General features: G+C 40.6%; 1 protein-coding gene across 4 annotated transcripts in view; it reads right to left on the bottom strand.

Annotated features, from left to right (window-relative positions):
* Window positions 1-11,356: 11,356 nt before the first annotated feature.
* insig1 (insulin induced gene 1) overlaps window positions 11,357-25,169 on the bottom strand; it is a 255,924-nt gene continuing 242,111 nt past the window's right edge. For 3 of the 4 annotated variants that reach the window (XM_051066888.1, XM_051066889.1, XM_051066890.1), the window contains exons 2-6: window positions 18,482-18,834; window positions 16,546-16,670; window positions 16,125-16,291; window positions 15,225-15,324; window positions 11,357-13,530 (exon numbers count right to left, since the gene is read on the bottom strand). In XM_051066888.1, coding sequence (XP_050922845.1) covers window positions 13,501-13,530; window positions 15,225-15,324; window positions 16,125-16,291; window positions 16,546-16,670; window positions 18,482-18,818 — 759 coding nt within the window. In that variant the 5' untranslated portion in view covers window positions 18,819-18,834 and the 3' untranslated portion in view covers window positions 11,357-13,500. Of the gene's footprint in view, window positions 13,531-15,224; window positions 15,325-16,124; window positions 16,292-16,545; window positions 16,671-18,481; window positions 18,835-19,009; window positions 19,114-19,235; window positions 19,384-19,663; window positions 19,845-25,169 lie in introns of those variants that run through there. The other variant, XM_018695368.2, reaches the window with a different exon arrangement.

Here is a 25,169-nt window from a genome sequence, read left to right as displayed (position 1 = left end):
CCAGTCTGATTTGCAGGATGGTCTTAATGTGTCGTGTTGCTTTCAAGTCGCCTCATAATTGGCGACAACAAGAAAAAAAGCATCAAAACTTAAACGTGACAGCCAAAAGAGTCTGCCCTGGGTGATTTCCAAAACGTGCAGGTGGAGGATGTTGCGTTTAAGTATTTTTCATGTTCTCATGCGGTCGACCAAGAACTGGGTCCGTATCCCTTTAAAAGAAATCAGTGATGCAAACAAACTGTTTTGTGCGCGGCGCTCGGGATACTGAGTCGCGCCAAAGACAAAACTTTGGAGGAACTTTGCTGACCAGCTACTAAGTTTGTATTTCTCCTCCCAGGACGCCACCGGGCAGCAGGCAGGGCTCAGCCGGTTCTCCGCTGGCGTTTGAACCGGGGGAGAAAATAAAATAATAAAGAAAAAACACAAGGGGCATCGAGGAAGGACCAGAGGAGCAGCGAGGCTGAGACTGAGTGAGGAGCCTTTGAACAATGCAGTTAGAAAGTCAGCTGCCTTCTTTTTATTATTACAAGCATGCATTGTCTTTTCTTCTGTTGGTTTCTGAGAGTGGGAGCAACTTTGATCCAAATATCTTTAAATTAATACATATTTAGTTGTATAACGTGATTATTTGTGCATCACTGGCCAGTCAGCCGGTATGATATTGATTGGTTAAATGTTTCTTTGAACTGTGCTGTAAAAATGAGCTTTTTAGACAATGTGTATGTTGCGTTCGTGGCCCACAACTGTTGTTTTAATTTGTATTTGTGGCACGTTAAAGCTTGTAATTTAATCTCGAGTTTAAGCCAGGCTTTGTCCTGCGGCAAGCATCATATCCTTGACTTTTCACCTGTTAAATACAGGCTTTGTGCAAATTGCAAAGCAATTATTGTGAGGTGTTATTACCTAAAATATTTGTTTGGAGTTTATCTGGATTTGTTTGTTCAAATGCGCCTGGACAACAAAGTGCAACATCACAGGCTTGTAGTAGAGGTTTGAATACGCTTCCTACATTAAAAGTGAATCACTTCTGTCTGATAATGCTGCCTTTTAAAAAAAAAAAATCTTATCCCAAATCTACCTGAACGACACCCTCTGGTCACTTATCAGTCACAAAGGGCCCATCCAAGCTTCTCCCGTCGGCTGCTGAAGTGAAAGTTGGGAGTGAAAGATGTAATTAGACAGGCCACTCTCATGCTGCGATTGTTTCTCACTTGTGAGGGGAAGCGCAGATTAATGTTGAGCGCTAAATAAGCAGCAGACAATGGAGGCACAGACAGGGCCGCTACCGCCTGGGCTTGGCCTCTAACCTCACAGCAAAACAGGGACGTCTGGAGGAAATGACACCATTTCAGGCTCTGAATTATAATAAGAGCTTGTGTGCACTACAAAAAAAAATACACATTTTAACACCCAAGCAGTTTGCTATTGAGCCCCAAAATCTTATATTTCTTTAAAAGTGGCATATCTTCCAGTTAATCTCAGTAGTTTCCATATTGAAACGGTGTTTTAAAACAAAAAATAGACTTATGAAGGTAACGGGTCGTATATGGTGCTTGTTACGCACAGGACCTATCTTTAAAAGAAAATTCTGGAAGTAGGTGAAACAACAGTGTAAATAAGTCATCTCACTCTGCTGCAGTCTTCAGAAGGAAAACAGGTTTTTAAGCTTCTAAACTAGACCATGTGTGTATTTTTTGCAGTGTATACTTTACAAGCCCATAATCCCCACTATTGTAGGGTTTTGAGTCACTATTGTCTTGTCACTTTGGACCTGCATGTTTTGGTCTGCAGTGATGTAAAGACAAAAATAAGAACCGTGTCCTGTTTTTAGTGGAAAACCTGATTCCAGTCTTCACTATCATCGCTTTAAACACTGACAGTTTGTGTGGTTTGACACATAAGCGAGATGATATGGTTCACCTGTCTACTAGGACACTTTGTCCTGGTTGATTAAGGGTTAAAATATTATTGTACGATCAGTTGATTAGCATATTACGGTGTTACTGTTTTGAGTTTTTTTATTTCCTAGTACAGTTAGGCATTATAGATATATCCAAAGCCATTAATAAGTGTATTTATAAGCCTGCTTTAGTATTGTTTTTGGCTGTTTTTGTTTCCATGTTTTCTCACTGGTATATTGTTTTGATGTATATTGTTATTGGCTATTATGTGCTTTAGATAGTGAAGCTCCTCCATATTTAGTCTTTGGGGTGTTTATTGTTTATTTTTAATTATTAATTTATAAAGACAATTATTGCAAAATTAAAAGGATCCATCTGTATCGGGGCCTATGGTGTCCAGACGCGGAGAAACTCATATATAAAAAATCCATACATATATTTTTCATTTTTACTGTAGTATTTTTAAAAACTGTCCAATGAAATCTGTAATAGCACCGCTCACTACGTGAATGTGCTCATAAAGCCAGGTCATACAGGCCTGTGTTATAGGGCGTATGTAGTTTTTCTATAAGATGGCTTTAAACCTGTACACGTGCGAGCTACTTTTCACATTTTTTGGCAAAACATGGTCCAGTGTTCAAACAGCCGTGGAGTCAATTAAAAAAATAACATTTTGTCCAGACTCTGACGTGTATAAACCCGGAGCCCTGGTCTGCCATTATTTCGCACGCGGGACACAAACGCACACTTTTCATATTCAGGTGTTATTTGCTGTGTAAGTCTCATGTCATGGAACCTGCAAACAGCCGCCTGCAGGCCCACGTCAAATCAATAAGCAACGATATCAAGTTTTATACAATCCTTGTTAACATATAGCCAGCATGGTGTCACCTAATCAATAATCCTTTTTTTTTTATCATATTAAAAGTGTACATTGAGATTGCCGTCCTATGGTTAACGCAGTGGCTGGATAAAATTATTATTTGCCATGGATATATTCTGCTCTTGTTCAGGGAAGCAGGAAATATTGATTATCGCACATGTCATGTCTGTCAGGTTCTACTAAATAAGCGAATACTTCGGTTTTCTTGTCTCTTTTCTCTTGTTTGTTTTAAAAAGCACTGGAGTGTCTCTTCTGCTTTGCAGGGAAGGGTTAATATTCCCTGTTTTTTTTCTTCTTTTTTAATTCAAGGCTTGTAGCGCACAGTTTGAACGTCTGATTTAGTTTCTATGCAGCCTATAAATCCAGCAACTGGGTCTATTTCATATTCACTTATAGCTCAACACCGCTACCCCTCCCTCCCTCCTCTCCCTCGCGCACACACACACGCGTACACACACATATATGGACAACCCTCGTAGTACTATAATAAATTGCATGCATTGTGCGCATGTGCCCTGTCCTTGAGTTCCTATAACCTATTTTTTTCCTCTGTATTTTCCTTGGTAGGATTGTCTTACACGTCACCAGCGCTCAGTACTATGGAGTACTACAAAAGGTGACGCGCAGAAGGAGGATTTGTGAATGGACGCCGTGATGTGTGCCAGCTCACAGATCAGAGGGCGGTGGGACCTCTGCAGATGCACCCTGAGCCCCCCTCCATCCCTCTCCTCCTTCCACCCCACCCCACCCTACCCCGGCAACCCCCCCCTCCCTCCACCCACCCTTTCCTCCCTCCCTTCTCTACCCGGTCACCATCCCTTCCCCTCCAGATGAATGGGGGTCTCTAAGATATCAGCTCTGTCACCATGCAGGGGTCGGACCAAATCCTCCAGCTTCCTGTGCCTTTCAAAACCTGAAAGCCACGTCTCTCCTATTTGATGATCCTGTATGATTTTTTTTGTTGCGCCTTTTGTGAGCCTGGAAGCTCGCTGCCCCCTGTCCCCCCCCCCCCATCCCGGGTCAGCCCAAGAGCCCGGCTAACCTGAATTAGAAAAGATTAGAAGCGGGCCTAATTGCATGTAGTCTACACTGCAAAAAAAGTCAACCAGTTTACAAATACACATCTAAATACGGATATGTATATAATATGGAAGGGAGTTCCACCTGCTTCCAGTGCCCCATTGTTTTACCAGGAATTTTCCAGAAACAAGAGGTCTGCCAGTGCACCGAATATGGCGAAACTGAGCAGGGACCTGTGTGGAAAAAGGAGATTTAGATTAAAAACAAAGGCTATTATTATTTTTGCCACAAGCGTCAAGATATGGATATTTTTTCAGTGTAATATGCAAGCTGTAACCGCTTGCTCCTGCTTTATTTTACTGTTAAACCATGCTGAATACTGTATTCTGCATGTTAGGATCATTTGGGTTAAATCCCAAAGTGCTCTTAAGTTTGGATTTTTATTTTGGAAGAAAACATGCAGCGAGATGCTGCTTCTTAAAGGCTAATTAATTAATTTTTCTATTCTCACTCCAGATGTTATCCTTTACCCCACTATTTATTCATCATGCAGGTGATGTCTATATAATTTTTCCGTGGTGTTTACACAGGAATCCTCAGGAGTCGCCGCGGACTTTGGGGCAGCAGAATCTTCTGGTTTCAGCCCTTCATAGGTTTTAATAACTCTTAATCCGTCTGATCGGTCTGGCGTAGATAAGTCTCATTTGAATTGGGATTGTTCTTAAGGAGAAGAAGTCTCAAACAGAGCTTAGCGCAAACAACTGCACCACCCTGAGCGCAATTAAGGCTTCAGCTAAATTAGATGAAGGCTAATTGAATGCGGCTCAGTTCCCATCAGCAAACTCTTGAATGCCCCACTAATATGAGAAAAATGCTCAACTGATGGCCACTTCTTAAAGTTATTTTTCAAGTGTTTGTCTGATGTAAAAAGTACATTTCCTACAGGTATAAAGCAGAAAAACTCCAGTCTTAATTCACATCATTTTAGAGAAGAAAGCGGTTTTCTCATTGTCCATAAGAGAAAGTGGAAAAAGTTTCTGTAGCTGTGCCGTACGTTCAGTTGTGTTGGATGCAAAGTGCAAAGATCAATTTAAAACTGGCTGAAAATAATCATCTATACTGTTGCAACTTTAGTTACTATCACATTGATTTCTGGTTCTGCCGAAGAGTTGGAAAATATAGTTTTAACAAAGTGTATAAATGAACAAGCTTATTACAAGCTCAGTCTCCGTGAGAGTAACGCAACACGAGGAGTCAGTTTGTTCAGTTGCTCAGACTTTTAATGCCAGACTAAAGATAAAAACTAAACACAAAAATACTTCAAAGGCTTAAATTAAAGTTACAAAATAAAACATAACTCCAAAAAGAAAATGGAAGCTGTGTCCTGCACCAGTAATTCCAACCGTATAGGCAGTTCTTGCCAAACATGCATTTTAAAACTACATGTTTTATTTTGAAATAAAAAAAAATATGAAAGGTTGAAAAAATTATTCCTGATTCAAAGAGTTTTAAAACAGCACAGGCCCAGTGACAATGGACAGTAAAGGGTTAGAAATAAAAATCTGATTGTTAAGGAAAAAATTAAGAAGGTGCGCACAAGATTTGCGCGTGTATGTGCAGGATTTCTTTTTTCAGACTTGCATGTTTTTGCACAGCTTTAAGGAGGATTAAACGTGTAAAAGTCAGAGTAGTTTTTTATTGTTTAATAAATCCCGGAGTTTAGTTCAGACAGACTATTAAAGCCTCATGGAGGTAGATCCCGTGTGATAGTCAACTGGTGTCAGGACCACTGAATTCTTCACCTACCAGGTTTCCAGCTGGTCCTCAGGACTTTATCGGGACGTCTTACTTGCGACAGCAAAGAATGAACTGCACGTGGTGGCTATTTCCGTAAGGTTAATGGGTTTACATTCTGAGTCATACAGAACAAATAGGCTACCACTGCAACATGGAGGGGGTGGTAGTGGGGGAACTGGGGGGGCATTTATGAATGAAAATGTGCCGCTAAACAGACCTCAAAGAAAAGCCAGTGTAATGTTAAAGAGTCCACAGTCTACCTGATGTTCACTGCCCCCCACCCCCACCCCATTCATTCAGCCCAGCTCAGATCGGTGGCCCCTAAAGTTTTTGGCCCTCGATGCTCCTGCGAGTGAGGGGGAGCACACACGATGCTTTGCGGGTTTTGGATCGTCCACATGCCTCGTGCACCTGTCTCGCGTTTATGAGGAGGGAGGAACAAGTGGGAGAGAGACAGGTGGAAAGCACTTGCTGCAGAATAAACTCAGGTTTCATTAGCAGTGCAGTTAGATATGTGGTTAGGTCATCATAATGAGGTCGCCAGACCAAACTTAATGAGATTTTTATTCATTTTAAAGGTGTTAAATCTCATGAAAATCAAAAGGTGTTAGAACTGAGTTTGCAGTAACTCCATTTCTGCAGAGATGCAAGGTGCATTTTCCAAAAATGCATATGGGCCACACTAAATAGGCTACATGTTACAGATCTTACTCATCTTCAAACTGTAGCCTATTCTAGTGGACTTAATGAGTATCAGCACAATGAAAATTATCACAACAACAAGCCGGAAGGTTTTATATCACAGTATAGAGTTTTCAAAGTTGCACGTTTAATTAGTGGTCTGAAAATCCTGGATTGCCCTCGTGTTTTTTCTCCACATTATTTCCGTTTTCAGATCGGAGTTCATTCTAAACGCTAGGAAACAATTTCTGTTATGTCTCTGGGTCCAGCTTGCAACTTTAATTATAGTGGAAAGAGGTCAGTCATAAGCGGTTATTCGACCCCTCTCCCTGTGTGGCATCGCGCCCTGTGCCGTTTAACTCGCCAAAATAGTGCTGGACTCCCCTGAAAGGGCCATGTGCGACGGAGTCCCTTTCACCCCTAACACCGACCCCCTCCTCCCGCATGCACCTGAGTTGTTTTTACCCCCCAGCCGCGAATATGTTGTGAATTTGTCACTTGTCAAAGGCCGTTTTAGGCACAATAACTTTCCCAGATGGTTTTTAGCCTGCCAACTTCGTGCATCTCTCAGCAGCGAGGTGAATGGGCTCGCATGCCTGTTGCTTCCCAGAAATGTCTCTTACGCCTACTAATGAAGACTAATTAAAACATGACAAACATCGACCTTTAATGCATCCTAAGCACGGCTGCAAGCATGATTTTGGATTATGCAAAGGTGACACAGAACATACTCCCTATATGTGCGTGTGTGTGTGTGTGTGTGTGTGTGTGTGTGTGTGTGTGCATGAACAGATTGGAACTGGCTGTAGATGTGTGTGATATCAGGTTTGTATAGCCACACAACAGGTGTCAGGGCTTTTAGTTTTTAGGACAAACAGACAGTGACTGAATCATTGTATTTTTAATGTTTGATATTTTGATTAAAGTGTCTAATTTACACAATTAAAGCCCACACACAGGCCTACAGATAGAGTGTATTTTGGTTTTTTTGCTTATTTTATGAGTAAATTAGTTGAATCTGGATTGAAAGAGCTTCCCCTCATATTTAAACCTTTCATTATTTATAGAAAACCAAGGCATGAGCATGCTGATTTTGGCCTGTGGTGTAAATTTGTAGCCGACTCCCTGTTTTTGACTTGCCATAATATGCAGAGTTTTTGTTGTCTGCCTCTCAGGATAGATCTTGCAATGGAAATGCTCACCTTGATTTATTCCATTAGCTTTTTATTCAGTTGTTGTTATTATTACCCTGGTCGATTTACAGGGTCTGATCTGGGCTGTAAGATGCACTGGATGTGTTTAATTTACACTGGGAAGGATTTGTCTGGATGGCATGCATAATGTGCCATCACCTGAGGTTTATGCTGTCATTGTATTATTGTCCTGCGGAGGAAGGAGAGGAATCAACAGGAATGGCACACAAGGCTGAGCATGCTGACTGAACTGATAAATCCCACTGAGACATGGACTGTTGTTTACACTGTTAAAGATGGTGCCGTCTCTTTTTCTGTGTGGCTTTATTTTTTATGGAGATGTTTTGTTTCCATTCCTTTTGACTTTTCTGAAATTTAAACTAGAGCACTGGGGGATTGACCAGCAAAAAAAAAAAGACAAAAACGCAGGAATCATAGCTACGTAAATGAGTAAATGAAGAAAAGGGCGTGAGTGGATCATTTCACCCTCAGATAGGAACACGTAGAGGAAGCAGAGAGCAGCCTGAGACTGCCATTTGAATGGGATCTGAGAGGTAATTTGAGCTAAAATGGAGTCCACTTCTGAGCCACTCACTCAGCCCCCCCATGGCATCCACTGTAATTCATTATTCCTGGCCGGCACAGGGAGAGGCAATGAGCGAGGGCAAGAGGACAGGAGTGGACCCAGCTCTGGTGTAATGAAGACTCAGTAGACCTAAACGACTCACACACAGACTCGCACACTCATGCACGCACACACACAGTCTTTCATTATATATCACAGAGAGCAGGACATTAATGCCACTGAAGACCTTTTGGCAGAGAAATAAGAGCATGCAATGATTTTCTCCTCACTCAATCCATTTCATTGACCTTTTCTATCATGCATGTGACTCTGCCTGCTCACTGCAGTCTGAGATAAATATTCCAAGAATAATATTCCTGCCACTGTTTAATAAATTATCCTCCTGAATCTGAATTTTGACATTCATCAGTGGTTTTAAGAGGCTTTAAGGAAAATCTGCACTTTAAAAAAACATTTACTGATATATAATTTTCTAGTTTTTCCCTCTTTTGTGTGCAATGTGCATTTTTCAACATATAGAGCTTGTTATCTCAGATCAATTAAATACAGTCTATATCTATATATGTATGTTGTCTAAAGGCTCAGGAGATTAATGCAATCAAAATTGAGTCCTCTGAAAACTAGTTAGATGAATAGGTTAAACCTGCATTGCATGATCAGGCACTGCAGGACGTTGTTGTTCCTCTTCCCTCCACTAGGGGTCCATAGATGTCACGGTAATGAGGTCCAGACAAGCTGAGAGGATAAATACTGTCATCTGGTGGTAACAAAAGCCATCACCACTAAGTAGACAGCATTGTAATCTCATATATACTGCATGATTTACTCCTGCACAATATCTACTGTCACCTTTATGTATCTGTTTTACTTCTCAGTATGAAAATAAGTTGTTCAGATTCAACTCAGTCTAGTCCAGAAGAGCTAAATACCAGTTTAGCCTCAGAGTGGGTGCACAAATCAAAGAATCAGAGCAAACCTTTGTTAAGATGTCTATATAATGACACCTGACGGATATATTTAATGTTTGTGATAGGAAGTTTACTACTGTGTTCAGGGGGAGACAGGCCATCTGCATCCAATCAGGATAGGGGCATGATGGAAGACGTATTCAGATCCTTTACCAAAGTAGAAGTTCCAGTACAACAATATAAAAATACTCCAACACAAGTAAAAGTCTTATTTGAGTAAAGTAAAAGTACTAATTCTCCGAGGAGTTGTGAGATGATAAACAGGGAGGGAGAGCAGGAAAAACATCCATATGTACACATTTGAAACGTGAGGCACAACACAAGTTAGCAAGGTTAGGAATTGCTGCTTTAATCTTTTACAATCAATTATATTTTCTAAACTTATGACATGATTTTTATGAGTAATCTGAATATTAACTCCAACTGCCATGTAGCGCAGTAAAAAGAACAACATTTCATCTATATCATACAGGGAACAATGGAAGTACAGTTATTTTCCACCATCCACAAACTGGGCCCCGAGGTAAAGAGCAAATACTGTAAAAAAAAGTCAAAAGAAGAAGTAATTTAGTCTAGTATTGATTTCTTAATGTAAGTGTGAAGATCACACCTCTTCCCTGTGCAAATCAATAATTGTATTGACTCTGTGACAAGTTAGCTTTTAGAGATATTGCCACTTCATAATAAATTCTCAAAGCCAAACAGATAAGATTCAGATAAGAGCTAAATCAAAGGCAACTGAACTGCTATAGATTATTGACGAGACTTTTTTAGTTCTACAAAAATTCTACACTACCCTACTGTACAGTAAAGTAACATATTATCTACATACAGTACATTCTGTTGTATCCATATATATTGTGCTACTGTATTCTTTAATCTCATTTGTTGTATATATTGTACATTCATAAGTTATATAAACATGTTTATCACATAATAATTCTGTATTTATATTATTTTTCACATTATGCATGTATACAGTACCAATCATATATAAATATTCATTCCAAATATATACCATATCTATAGCTGCTGCTTTGATGTGGATAATCAGAAAACTGCACTGCTTTTACTCTGTGCATATATTTATGCATATTTATGCACCAATCTTATATGCAATGATCACTGTCCAGTAAGCAAACATGATTTAAAAACATTAAAGAGAAGTAAACAGTGAGTTAAATAACTTAAAATGGGCACATTTAAATCTGTAGTTGTTAAATGTTCACATCATTGTGTTCAAAATGCAAGCTATATAACACAATAATGGTACAATCAATGACACAAAGATGCTCCAAGGAGATGAAATTGAAGTGTCTACCAGGCGAACCTATAGATGGCGCAAATCAATAGATCAGATGGGCCCTGGCCTTGAGGAGAGGACAGAGAAAGAGGAAGGGGGAGAGAGAGAGAAGAGGGGGGCTCTTTTGGCAATAAGAAGGTGCTCTAATGGAGTCTTTCAGTTTGCTGTGGCTGGAAATGAAAGGAGGTTGAAGCTCAGCCAATTATTCAGCCTGAGAAGAGGAGGAGACTGGAAGAGGAGGGAGAGAGGAGAAGTGGCGTGTGGCGTTGGATCGTTGCCCTGTCAGAGAGATGGAGGCATAGATAGATAGATAGATAGATAGATAGATAGATAGATAGATAGATAGATAGAAATACAACAGGGAAGTATAAAGAGCCTTCCAGAACGAGGGTCTGATTCAGAATAGCCCACAGATATTGGCCCCACTCCCAGAAATTTCCCCCAGAGCAAAAGGTTAACTGTCAGTCCCCCGCTAGGTATAAATAGACGTCTGCCCTCCAGAAAGGCGTGTTCTGAGAGGGGGTAGACGGGGGGGGGGCAGTTCCTCCCAATCGCAGTGACACACAGGGGTACACAGGGTAGTTTCAGGGGTTCTTCGGTGGGGGTGGGGAGGGGTCTTACAGAGGAGAGAGAGAGAAGATGCAGCTGAGGACATATTATGGCTCTGGAGACTGACAGAGATCCCAGACAAAAGCGTCCTCATCTATTCAACTTGGCTGTGACAGCAGACACAACAAATGCCATCATCAGCACCCCAGAAAGCTCTGGCCCAATTGAGCTGCTGCTGCATTTGACACCCAAAAAAGAAAAAAATCAGAAGGTTATTGTTTTACTAAAGCTGTTGAGATGTGCAATTAGGTTGGTGTCTAGTAATCAAATGCTAAATAATTGGCTGAAACCCAGTTGAATTATATGTATATGATGGTATCAGGTTTATAGACCAGGGAAACTACAGAGTCCTAAGTGCCGAGTTTAAAATCCCCTTAAATCAATCCAATTTGTGTAAGTAATGACTATACACACGCCTTATTAGGTGTTTTTATTTTTCACTTAAATCCAAGGTAGCAAAAATGATACACAGCTGAAATATCAGATGCACACAGAAAACTCTAATACACAGAAACAAAAGGTGCTTCACCACCTCAAAAAAATAAAGCTTCCTCTTCAGTTTAGTACACCTGAATGTAAGCAGATGAACCTGAAGTGATCTGCCGTTAAAAGTCTTTAAAAAAATAAATCAGGTTTCCTTCAATAATGCTACTAAATGAGATTTTTTACAACAGTTTGACACAATATATATATTTTTTATGTCGTCTCTCTGATGAGAGTCATTGGTTTTGACTCTAAAAGGCATGTAATCTCTGACAAAATTCTGGTTCACAAAAAACAAAGATGTTATTGCTTTTTTTGAAGTATCCACACTGCATATACTTACAACGAGTTATACTTTTTTTAGCCTTTGTCAGAAATAATAATAAATAAAGAATAATAATCGGCTCATGTATATACTCTGATTGCACTTAATCCTCTAGACCCCCAAACACTAGCTAACATACTGTAGGTCTAGTATGGTAATATACCTGTCTGATTACATAGGCAAGCCATTATACATACAAGCAGTAATGTCATTATGTTTGTACAAATGATAAAACTAAACTGTTATAGTGACAAAAGCACTACATTCTATAATACACAGGCAATCACAGATTGCAAATCTTAAGTAATAATGCCCCCCCTCCCTCAGCCCCCCTCCATCACCCTGGTGTATGTTCCCAAACTATCACCACTAGTTTGAAGATGTAATCTAAGTTGAAAATGTAGTAAAATGTTTGTCTCAATGGGAATCACAGGTTCACTCCACAAGACATTTAACACGTGGTCACAAAGGTCAAAAAAGAAAATGCGCTGGAAAGTAGTTTAAACTGGTTTTACAGTAATCACAGGTGCTGGCAAAAGTTGTTGTAGAATACTCCTGGTACATTCTTTCAGAACTCTATCTTGGTGGCTGTCCTCACTCTGCTAAAACTAAAAAAAAAGCACATTGCTGGCAGTTGTTTCAGTCCACACTAATACTCTGATGTCGCACTCTCTCCTACAATCCTCTGTCTGTCTGAGACTACTCAGAAACAGACACAACAACATACTGAAGGTCTCAGAGTAGTTTTAAAAATGACAATGTGATCTTGTGCTGAGTGGTGGCTGTGAATGCGATACTGTTCACAGGTAAATAACTTGTATTGAGAATTTTCCACTCCAAATATCTTATCAGTTGTCCTATATCTTCTCTCAAGTCCTATATACAGGTGAATATTGGCCAGTACAGACTGGTAGCAAATTAATTGGCACTTCCATGCATTTAAGTGTTTCATGGTCACTTTAAATTTATAGCTCCACTTAGGTGAGTAGATCGATATCAATCCTCTCATCTTTCCCTCTAACAAGAAGCGTATTTCCAAAAACATCAAAGTTTTCCTTCCAAACTATCGAACTATTTTTCTCAAAATGGGAATTATCATTCATTATGAAACATACAGTACATTTGGTTTGGGGTCATTCAAGAATCCACAAAATAAATACTTAATTTGGTTTGATTGGGAACATACATCTCCCCTTGTGCCACAGTGGTACCACTACGTCCACTTAATACATTTCTACGTGAGAGTAAAGACAGTGTTTATGCCCACTCATACAATAATTCCCTTTTAGGATCATATTAATTCAGGCTAATTGAAAAAACAGACATTATAGCACCCCCTGCATGTCTTCTCTGCTAAGACCAAGATACATCCACACTAAAGCACACGCACGCTTCCACTCCATTAACTGCAGGAAGATACACACTTCCAGCATGAAAATAAAACCAGTCAACAGTTCACTTCAAAAAAAAAAAACAAAACAAAAAACGACAAAATGAAAGGCAGGGAAGCCTTAATGCTAATGATGGAGTACAACAGAGGTGGGAGGGAGAGGTTGTTTGGCCATGAGGAGGTGCAGAGGACATGGCACGTTAGATGAGGGGCTTTTCTGACCCGCACTTCTGTTATGAGAACAACAGATGAAGTCGAAACAATGAGTCTTTTCTCTCCTGTCGTCCTCCTCGTTCTTCACATAACTAGTCTATTTTTGCATCGGGTGTCTTTCGCCTGGTTTTTCTGTATTTTCCACTGTTCAGTCCATGTGGGGTTTCTCAACACCACCCTGAGGGAAGGCAGAAGAAGAAGCCTGTTGTTAATATGATACAATAGTTACATTTGGATACAGTAGAAATCATGCTCCTGTAATGTGTCCAGGCAGCTTCACATACAGAACATTCACTCAAACGCTCTCATTTTCAAGTCCGGAATCACACATGAACACATTAGTTTCAGTTTCCTATAAACTCAAAATAAAACTGCAGCTAAAACCAAACTCCATGGACAATTTCCTGATTTTTATTTGCATTTAGTAGCCTTAACATAACAAACAGTGTTTAAAAAAAGAGGCAATTTTTCTTTCAGTTCCCTTTTGTTTTGATGATTTGTTCTTTTCCAAATGTCAGCTGAATATTTTGAACAAAGAAGAGAAGGGAAGGTTGCTCGCTCAACATGGGAAAACTGCATAATGCTTTGCTCATTACTCATTTATATTCAGACATAAAGGTCTCAACAGTTTCTGTACTCAGCTATATTTTCCTTATTTACACATGGATTCTAAAACTACACGTCTGACTGTAACTTGGTAAAAATAAAACAAAATGTAGCCATTCAGCTGATCTAAACGGTACAAGAGCTGGACAGAGCGGGGCTTGTTTTTTTTTTTTAATTCTGCATGGTTAATGCTGCCAAACTGATTGTTTCACTGTAACTTGCTTGAACCCAAATTAAAAGAAGGAAAAAGCCACCCAAAAAATCCTTCAATCCTTCTCATAACTGACCCACTGGAGCGAAAGGGAGAAAAACACGAAACAAAACCACGAGCGTAGACTTGTGCCAACATTCTTCAGGCCTCATCACAAACAAAAACAACAAGTAGCAAATGACCCTCTGGGTCGGCCGAGTCCTGACTGGCTCTGTGTCTTCGCCATGACTGTGAAAAACAACAGCTCTTAATCTGCTTTCACGCTTTCACTGAGTCAAACTGAGGGAGTGACGGGACTCTTACTTTACAGACAGAATGAGGTGAGGCTTCTGGGCAGACGCTTAATGAAGACATCAAAGCTGACTTGATGGGATAATTATGAAGGAAGCAGGGCGTCCGGTGCTATTTGCGCAATTTTAGCTCTTTTGACAATGTTATCTGCTCTTCTGCTTCAGCTAAATAACTGCAAATAAAGCACATGTGGTGAAGGGGAGTCTTTTGACTCCATTGTTTTCTGTTTAACTGCCTAGACAAGAGTACAGACAAGTTCTTTGATGGCTGATTCCAATAAATGTGGAGGAATAGTTTGTGTGAATAACAGGGAACAGACTTCCAAACCAACACACAGAAACACAGGTGTTTACCCCTGAATTATATTCAAATGGCAAATCAGAAAAGCAGTACTGAAACTGCTTTGGCAGCTGTTGAGAGGGATAGTTCACCGCAAGCAAGACTCTTCCTCCAAGATCACTGCGTTTTTAAGTGGCACAAACCAGCAAATAATAAGATAAATGCTGAACTTTGGGACCCAAACCCTTATTGTTTGTCTTCACACGTTAATTATACAAGACTTGTTTGATTTCATTTATCAACTTTGTTCCCATTGTTGGAACTAAAGAAACAGCTTCTATCGTCGTCATTTCTGTAGAAGTGACAATTAAACTTTATACTTGCATGAGTCATGAGACTGATAACTGCTGACTAAGAACTGACTAAAGCTAGAGATTGACTCTAAGGTTACAACATTATATATTAGAAATTGTTTCAAACTTTACCATGGCAAGCTGGCGTCCTATGTTTCCCACAGTAACACCGCCTGAGAAGAATATACAAGGGAGCCAGGAGCGTACATACAAGAAGTCTGGAGATGTGTACCTGAAAGAGAGAGGGAAAAAAAACAAACTGTCTTATTAAATATCATCCTTAGTAATGCAGAGCAGGTTTAATGCTGTTAAAGCAGCAGAGCCTGACCTCTGACCTCCCCAGATGGAGGGGGGGGGGGGGGGGGGTCAAATGAAAACAGAATTCCCTCCAGAGCTAAAAAAGTTATATAATAAGCAAATTACACTGCGTTGTTTTCCCCCCAGGCAAATCTCTGAATAAGATGTGCGTCATGTGCGTCAGAAAACACATCTCAGACACAAAGCCGTTAAAAGATCTCTGACAAATCTCTGATTTGGGAAAAACATACAAAACCTGTCATTATCTCCCCTCACTCCTCCTCCTGTGCTTCTACCTTGTAAAGTCAGCAGGAGCTACAGCAGCCTTTTGAAGGCAACGACATATCGTGGGCAGCAGTCCCTTTTCTCAGCTGTGGATTTTTGATGATATGCCACTGGAGCAGGTAGGGGGGCCTGTTAATTGGGCTCCAAGAGATGAGGGGAACCGAAAATATAACTCAGCACCTCATGTGTTATCTGTCAGGTCCCGTTTTGGAATCAGACAGGTGGGAGTACTTCCAGGTACTTTATTTACTTCATTCACACCAGGGTGTGGCTTACTCTCACAGCTGTATAGACAACACTTAAACCAGGCAACACTGTTTTTATTGCGCGTGTAAAACGAAACCAGAAATTTGCGAAGAGTGATGATTAATCATCAAGCACGGCATCAGTTTTGTTTCCTCAAAAGTAACAACTTGGACAAATTCTGTTTCACTAGAATTGCTGACTTACTGGTAGACTCCGTTGTAGACCAGCAGCTGTGTGATCACAGTAGCTAGGAAGGCAGTGGTGATGCCCAGGCCAAAGCCGCTCCTGGATCGGTCGAAGGTCCACCACAGGCCCAAGGACAAGGCCGCCAGTGTTAGGGAGAGCTGCACGTTGTTGTCGAAGTCTAGTTTCTGTGTTACGGGTGGTTAAGGACAAAGTCAAACAGTGCGATGTTGGCATGGGATTTGTACTTAGCCAAATATTTGTACAACCTGCTAGCACTACGTTCCATCACTTCTTAAGGGTAAGGGGACATCCTATACCTTTAGCTCCTATCCAAACTAGCGATGGAATTTGACTGCAACAAACTGGCCTTAATGAAGAACAACAGTACAAAAAACACTGTTATTTATGACACTAGAACATGAGCACTGTGAAAGGATACAACACTGGCGTGGTTGATGCCGACGAACACGGCTATGCACCTCATGACGCTGGCCCACTCCCTCTTAAACTTGTGCGGCTCTCCCAAATGGCTGTCGAGGCAGGGATACAGCAGGCCAACAACAGCTGTGAAAAGGAACAAACAGACCCAAATTACACAAGATAAGCAGAAATTCTGCGAAACGCCAGAGGACAAATCCTGTCATAGAGCTGCTGTGTGGGATTATTTGCTGAACATGCGTTTCCATAATTAGTAACTCATTTATACATGTACTGTAACAACACTCAAAAACCCTCAACGTTTATTTTGTAAGCTTATCGGACTGTATGGACTTTTGATGAAAATCCCCATTTTGAGTGAGGTTAGGCTCTTGTCCTGTTTTGTACACTTTATTCTACATTTTGTCAATGAAGTTAAACAAAAAAACACAAAAGAAACAACTACAGAAGAACGCTACAAACATATCACAGAAAATATACAGTATGTGTCTCTGTAAAAGTTTCAGGAGCTGAAGCTGAAACAATGAGCCAATTAATCAATTAACTGATTGACAATCTGAATCTTTCTTGTTTCTTTTCACGCAAAAGTAATTCAGTTTAACTCTGAGAATTTGCTGCTTGTCTTTATGTGTTGGTAAATTTAATATATTTAGGTTTTGAACTGTTGGTCGATTGGAAGAAGCTAATTTGATAGCATACATATGTACACTTTTTACTTCGAATTCAACAAACAATTATTCTCAAAAATAATTGTCCCCTTTATGTTATTATTCAATAACAAAAATTAGTTGTAGTTCTAACAGGAATATTATATTCTACACTACACCAGTAGCTAGTTAAACTCCCATAATTAATCTTTTATCAAGGACAAATTACCAAACATTTATTTGTACCAGCTTTGAAAACAAGAGCTTAGCTTTTCTGCATGTCTTGTCGCAGTAGATATGATATCTTTGTTTTGAACTGTTGGTCAGACAAAGCATCAGTTCTGGGAAACTAGGACATTTTTGTGTATTTTATAGACCAAATAGTTAAAAGTTAAATCAAAAAGCAGCAATAACTGACATTAAAACATACCAGAAGTTACATTAAATTAACTGTAAACTGAGCATTGAGCACTGACTGCACATAGTTAACAAAATGAAGACCTTAAACAAGTCTTTACGTGGCACTGAGAGTCATTAATAAGGCAACAGTCACCAAAAACACGAAGCTACACCCCCACTTCCATTTGTTTTCTGCCCTGCAGCACATGGGAGGAGGAGGAGCACAGCAAAGGCGCTCTTATTTATTTATTTTTTTTCTCCCAACTTCCTGGTTCCTGGACCTGAAATTACCTCCCCCTCAGCTCACCCGTTATGACATCGACCAATGAGCGCGCAGCTCACCTCGTGTCCGGCTGTTGCGACCAATCAGAGCTCGAGAATCGCTACCATCTGTGCGAAGTCTTTTTTTTTTTTTTAAATAACTGACTGCCAGACAAAACCATGAAGTCCAGTACAGCCTAAGAGAGGAAGGCTTATATAATAGCCAACAAAAACAAAGCCGAATGATGATTCATTACCCCCTGATCAAATAGTAGCTGTCTGATGTAGCTATTGTTGAAAACTACTGTTTTTCTGCCCTGTATAGTTTAAAACGGCTCCGTTTTACTGCTTACTATGGCTTGTCATACAAATAAACTTCAAACTTCTAGGCTTTTGGCCACCATAAATGTACAGTAAAGTGGACTCTTAACGACTTTATTTTACTTATCATTTTCTCTTTATATGGAAAAGGCTGCTACACTGTAACCCCTCCCCTTCCCCACATTCCTTTGTCCCAAACTTAGCAACAAACTACAGATAACCTGGGTCAACATAGGTCAAACTGCTCCCAAAAACGATTAATAACGCACTGCTTAACTTTTTAAACAGGCACCATTGTTGTCTACTCACCAGCTCCTGTGCCACAGCAAGGTGGGATCCACCAGGCAGACGAAAACAAAGTTGTCATCACCTCTTCGGGAAACAGGGTGACATGTCTTTGTATCTGCAGCAAGTTGAGCACCAGGGCGAGGAAGACTCCGACCGTGAAGAGGACGAGACCCCTTCGGATCAGGTTGGCCGTCCGGACATCGTGCAGGGAGCCGTAGGCATTGCTGAGCACCGAGGTGATGATGGACATCATTTCTTCAGCTTTGGATGCCAACCAGTTTGCTACAGATGATGGATGCTTAGTTTCTACCCTTGATGCACAGGAGCAGCTCCAGCAGTGGTCCTCTAGTCTGGGCATTTGGCACTTTTGGGCTGAGGGAGAAAGAAATATCTTTGTCGTGAAATTAGATACATATGTGTAACGAATAGACATTAAGCTCACAAGCACAGAGATACACTGTTGCAGAATGAGAGATAGACAGTTATGATTTTCAGGACTCTCCTAAAACTAAGTTATAGTGAGAAAAAGCTGTGATCATTGCCCCATACCTTGATCTCCAGACGTCTTCGGTGTCTGGTCCAAACAGAAACCTCCTCTCCTGTTCATTCGCGCCTCGCAAATGATTAAACCGGAGACCCTCCTCCTTGTTTTCCTGTGCGTTAACAACAAGGACTGCGATCACGTTGTTTGTTTCACATCATCGTTAGCAGACGCACAGAGAGAGAGAAAAAACTACACAGTGTGCTGCTCCATTCCACAGCACAGAGCTCATACCAGGGACACGAGCTTCCTCTGCAGAAAACAATCACAGCTGTGTCGGGTGAGAATCGGCAGCCAATCAGAGCGCGGCGGCTGATATGACGTGACGCCACCCCACCGCCCCCTCGTCCGGGACAGACGCACAAACCAGGAGGCAGGAGAGCTGAAGTGAAAGTGGAAACAGAGAGCTACCTTAAATGGCAGTAAAACATATGTTACTCTCATCCTATAGAGACACTGAAGAGCTATTATGTAAAGTGCAGGGACAGAGCATATAACAAAGTCAAAGTGGAACATTACAAGAGCGAATATGGGAATTTAGGTGTAAAAAGATACAATAAGAATAGCTTAAAATTGTTATGGTTTCAGAACTGAAATCCACAGCTGCATTATGTATCCAGAAAAAAATATGAGTTGTTTTCTAAGAGAAAAGATGTCTTTACCAGGCTAAAATCAGAACTTGAGCTTGACCCTTCTTGGATAAACCCTCAAACTTTCACAGACATGTCCCAAAAAAGTCCAGCAACTCCTCCTCTATCACAATTCCAGTAAGCTACACTTTCCCAGACTAACCCCCAGTTCTCTTCACAGGCACCTTTATATATGCTCAGCTTTTGGGAAATGGGGTTAGTGGTACACGTTTTTCCTGATGCTTGTTTAAAAAGAAAAAAAAAGTTGTTGAACTTTGGGTCAGGTCAGAGGGGGTGTGGTTTGCAAGGGGGAGTGTGCAGGGAAGGCACGTATGGGCCCCCTTGCACGTCAGCCAGTGATAATGTGAACAGGGAGAGGGGTTCAGGACCCAGATGACACAGTCTTTTCAAGGGCTGACAGCAACATGAAAATGTGTTTTGCAAGACCCTGCGTGACCCAGTTGAGTCTATCAGACTGAGCGATAACAAACCTCCGCCCATTGCATACGTGCAGCAGAAAACATTCATCTATAGGTACATGTTTTGCTTTTCTCTGTGCCTGAGGACATGCATAGGAATCATAGTATCTATCTGTCAGTGAACAACAGGTGAAAACTCACTGTTCAATTTTATAGAAAATAAAGCAGCACTATTTCTTCACAGTGATCGACTTTACGGTCAAAAAGTCCCAAACTAAGTCATATTTACTTAATTTCAGCTGCTGGCACTTTGTAGAAAAGTAATACCATGGGTGAATTGTCTTTTTTCATGCAAATTGGCTTGCAAAATTGAGTGATGCTTCATGACCTACAGCAAATTTGGTAAACAAATACAGAGAGCATATCAATCAGATAGCATTTCTTTTCAATTAAGTTTAATTAAAATCCTTTTTTTGGTGTAATTAACTGTGCTGCTGATGTCTCAGGGTATTGTATTCATTTTTTTGTTTTGGTGATTATGTGGTGCTAAAATGCAGAACTGCGCAGTGTTGAGACTGATTTGTGGTTGTCACGCAGTATACAGCTTCAAAGCCTTAACCCAACTGCTGAATTTATCTCTTCTTTTTATGGCTGGTTTGATGTGCCATGTGGAGGAAAATGATGCCCCAATTACTGGGGATATTGGTAAAAACACCCAATAACTGTATTTCTGAAGCTAGACATGGAACCACTGCAGGCACATCAGAGACTTTATAGGCATGCTAGGAACATGGCTCTAGGGAGGGCAATGTCGATCCGTTGGTTGGTCTGTCGGTCCACCAGTTTGGTCTAGAGTGAAACATCCCGACAACTGTTTAAAGGATAGAGAATCCTAATGACTTTGGTGAGTCTCTAACTTTTCCACTTACGCCACCAGCAGACCAAAGCTTTCTTTGATCCAGTGAAATATCTCAACATAGCACAAAACGTTGCACAGATGTTCATGGTTTATACGTGATGTATCCTAATGATTTTGGTGATTATTTTTCTCTTAGCATCACTATGAGGCTTACGTTTGTGGCTCTGTGTGAAAATGTCTCAACAGTAACTAGAAGTACTGCAGTAAAATGTGGTACCAGTATTCATGCACCCCTCAGGATGAACTGTAATAGCTTTCATGATCCCGTAATGTTACACCTAGGTCAAAATGTTTGTCCAGTACTTTGGTTTATGGTTATGTCCCATCAGCCTCAGCTGTACTTTGTATTTAGTGCTGATTAGCAAATATTAGCATGCTAAGATGCTAAACTTATATGGAGAACATGGTAAACATCATTTCTGCATAGCATTAGCACATTAGCATTGTCATTGTGAGCATGATAGCATGCTGATGTTAGCATTTAGCTCAAAGCACAGCCTCACAGAGCTACTAGCATTGTACCTACTTACGGTGATGGCAAATGTGGTGGAGGTGAAGCTAATGTATTCCATTGACTTTCATATTGCAATTTACTAACCATGTCATCACACAATTGAAAAGATAAAGCAGCTTTTTTAGTTCTGCTGAACCAGTTTCAGAATGAGTTTTTGAATGTTAGCATTACATTATGGGTATGTACGCCATCTTATAGGTATTACAGTTTCCAGACAGTGCATTCAAATTGACCAAGTTTAAATTGGTTCCACTTGAATTGAATGAGAAAATGCCATTTCTAAAATGGCAGTGATAACTGAATGGTTAAATATAAATGTCACAGTTGCACTCCATTGGAGCTTTTTCACCATTCTGTACCAAATAAGTCAAGCATGAAAGTGTATTGAGAGTTGAAAAGTTTGCATTTGTCCTCCCATCACATTTCTGAATGCTTAGTTGTGTTGGTGCATGCAGACAGCTTGAACAAATACAGCATGTCTTACAGGATGAGAAGAATGTCATAGTGGAAATTGAGCTTTTTAACTCTCTGAACAGGTTTCTATTTCTTCCTCATTTACTTCATAGCTTTCTTAGAATACACTTGGATATAAAGGCATAGATCCTCACTCATGACCTCTTTACAAACATGCTGCCGTGATCCTAAAATGACATTCAGAGACATTCACTTTACTGCAACCCATAGATAATGACATCAGTCATATTTACTCTATCCTAATTTCAGCAGACCATGTGGTTAACACAGATAAATCGCCACAGCCTCACAGTTTCACAAAAAGGGGGAGGAAGGAGGTCAAAGGGAGAAGGGTGCACCTACAGGGAGCTCCCCAAGGCCCAAACTACTACACCACCCCACTAATCCAACAATAGTATTCTCTGCCTTGGGACAAAATGAGTATGTTGAAGACTCGTCTCTGGGAAGGAGAGTGTATGTTCCCCAAATGAATACGTCTCTCTCTATGTAATTCTTGGCAATCCAGGTGCCTGAGGATAAAAGCCTACAGCAGTGAGTGTGTGTGTGTGTGGGTGTCAGTGTGTAAATCTGCCTTTGAATGTGTATATGTGTATGTACAAAGAAAAGATCTATTGTTGGATACACGTGACCTGAGATGACTCCCACTCAATCCACATTAAATATTATATGAACAATAGGAGGGAAACACGTTTAATGGTGAAAATGATGAAAATGTAGCGACACTGTGGAAATTTATATTCTTTCTAGTGCCTCTACTGACAGTAACACGTGCATCAACGCGGAGGCTGGAATTGCAAGTTGTATGTTAGCTAACACAGGGCCATAATAACCATGAAAATGACTCGGCATATAGCAAATAGCTCCTAGCAACCGGCAGAGCAGGCGCTGGCGTCAAGGAGGTCTCAGCCACATCAGAAGATAAAGCAGGATGCTACGACACTTCAAATGAATAGCAGATCAAGCATGTCATAGATTATGCTGTTAGACTGGGAGGGATTGAATTATAGCTAAAGGAAAAGCCTGCTGGAACAGCTAGTAAATTGATCTATCAAACTGGGGCTTGACAATTTTGCTCCTCAATCCTGTGTGAAATTATGAAGGGAAACATCCTAATCCGTCCTCTCGGATAGTTGATTAAGACGAAAACGGTTTCAACTTCATCCAGTATATTCCTTCTAGTTCAGGTGTCAAAAATCATACTGCACATTTAGAGAACCTTTGAAATTGTATAAACCATTATTAAAGATGGTTTTTTCATGTAAATCCACCACAGGTAACTGTAGCAGCCCCTTTTTATAGGTTAATAACCCACAGTTTGATCAGAATTCTCCAACCCTATCCTCTTCCTTTCTCCAATACCATTGCTTAAATGCTTTCTGGGCACAGTCTTCTCGACACACACAACCTTTTCAGTAGCTCTCTCTCTCTCACCATGCCATGGAAGATGAAAGGGGATTCTGGGGTATAGAGTGTATCAAGCAGCTTAACAAAGGGTGCCATAAAGGCCCTGACTCTACAGCCTGAGGGCGTGGCACCAGGATGCAATCTCCCATCCCCTTTGTTCTTTAGCGCTCAGTTCACCTTTTTCCATAGCCAGATCCTACAGCCTTTTTCTGTACAGCATGCTTATTTTCTGGGTGTATTATGCCAAAACAGAAAGAATATGGGTTTTAAAGGATGATACACAGATCCAGAATCAGAGATACAAGCCAAACAAACTCTGTGTTTTCAGAGAGAGAATGTAAAAAGAATACATTTCAGAGACAGTGACCTGGATTTAATGCTGTTGCTTAAAGGAATGCTTTGACATTTGGGGAAAAGTCATTTTCTTGCCAAAACTTAGCGAAGAAAATCGATCCTACCCTCATGTCTGTAAGGTAAATATGTAGCTGGAGCCAGCAGCTGGAAAGAAAGTGAATTAACCTGTTTCTCAAAATGTCAAACTATTCCTTTAAGTTGATATACAGCCTTCAGTATGTGTCTGTTAGGATGAACTACACTACCCAATGCTCTTATCAGCTGTGAGCTTCCCGCTGCTAAGCTTATTGCTGCTGTTGACCTTTTAATAGCCATTTTACTTTAAAGGAAAGCACTCCAGTTTGCTATCTTTCTTTCAGGGAAATTGCACCAAGGTGATAAGTACTTTATCTACAGAGCAGATGGTGGCTGTATTTTAATTACTTTATTATTGTTGTGCAGCTTAGTAAACAAAGGGTGTGAGTCAACACCGCAAACTCAGAACTTCCAGTGTTGTTCACAACAGTACTATTTTGTGGCAGGGTATGTATCAGACTGCTTTAGTTTACAGCACAGGTGTTGCTCCCCCATGTCTGCATATGTGGCATGTTTACACAAAGGCTCTACTCAAGTCAGCCATACTCAAAGTGCCCATGAACAGCACAGTTCCAACAGCCAATGAGCATCCTCAATTATCCCCGCCTGTCTGCCAGGTGTCATTCTCGACCAATCACTGCAGCTCCCTCAGTGGGTACATTTGTGTGTGTGTGTGTGTGAGTGAGTGAGTGAGTGAGTGAGAGAGAGAGTGATACTAAGTGGGAGAATGAGAGATAGGAAGAGCAATAGATAGTTTGTTTAAAGTTGGACAATGATAATAAAATACACCTCACATGTTTTTTCTGAAATACTGTACAGTGGTGTTTTATTTGGTAAATCTTCTCCCCAAGCCAAACAGCACAGAGCCAGAATTTAATGATGATGTAATCCACAGACAAATCCTAGAGCTGCTTTACAGACAGTGAATAATAGGACAGCTCACTATGACAGCACCCATCCATGGTGTTTACTGGGAGTGGGCACATGACTAATAGCTAATATAACTCATCCGGTTGAAATGTCTTCAACAAAAACCCTGTCAGTCATTAACTCACACTCCACTCACAACTCCAGAGATGCTCATGTATCAGCAGCATTAAATAAGGGGCGCAAAGTTTGACTTTACTGTGAATTTAATTTAAATAATGAAATATGCTAATTTGCTTTCTTGCCCAGAGTTAGATAAGAAGACTGACACCACTCTCATGTGTGTATGCTAAATATTTAGCTAGAGCTAGCTAGCACACGGTTAACTTAATTTTGTATTAAGACTGGAAACAAGGAGAAACAGCTAGCCTGGCTCTGGCCAAAGGTACAAAATCTGCCTACTAGCACCCCTAAAGCTCCCTAATTTACATGTTATATCTCATTTGTTTAATC

The sequence above is a fragment of the Lates calcarifer genome, linkage group LG24 (genome assembly GCF_001640805.2).
Source record: "Lates calcarifer isolate ASB-BC8 linkage group LG24, TLL_Latcal_v3, whole genome shotgun sequence".
NCBI classification, from domain to species: Eukaryota; Metazoa; Chordata; class Actinopteri; family Centropomidae; genus Lates; species Lates calcarifer.
The sequence above is the reverse complement of the archived record's forward strand: the minus strand, read 5'-3'. Positions and strand labels throughout refer to the sequence as shown.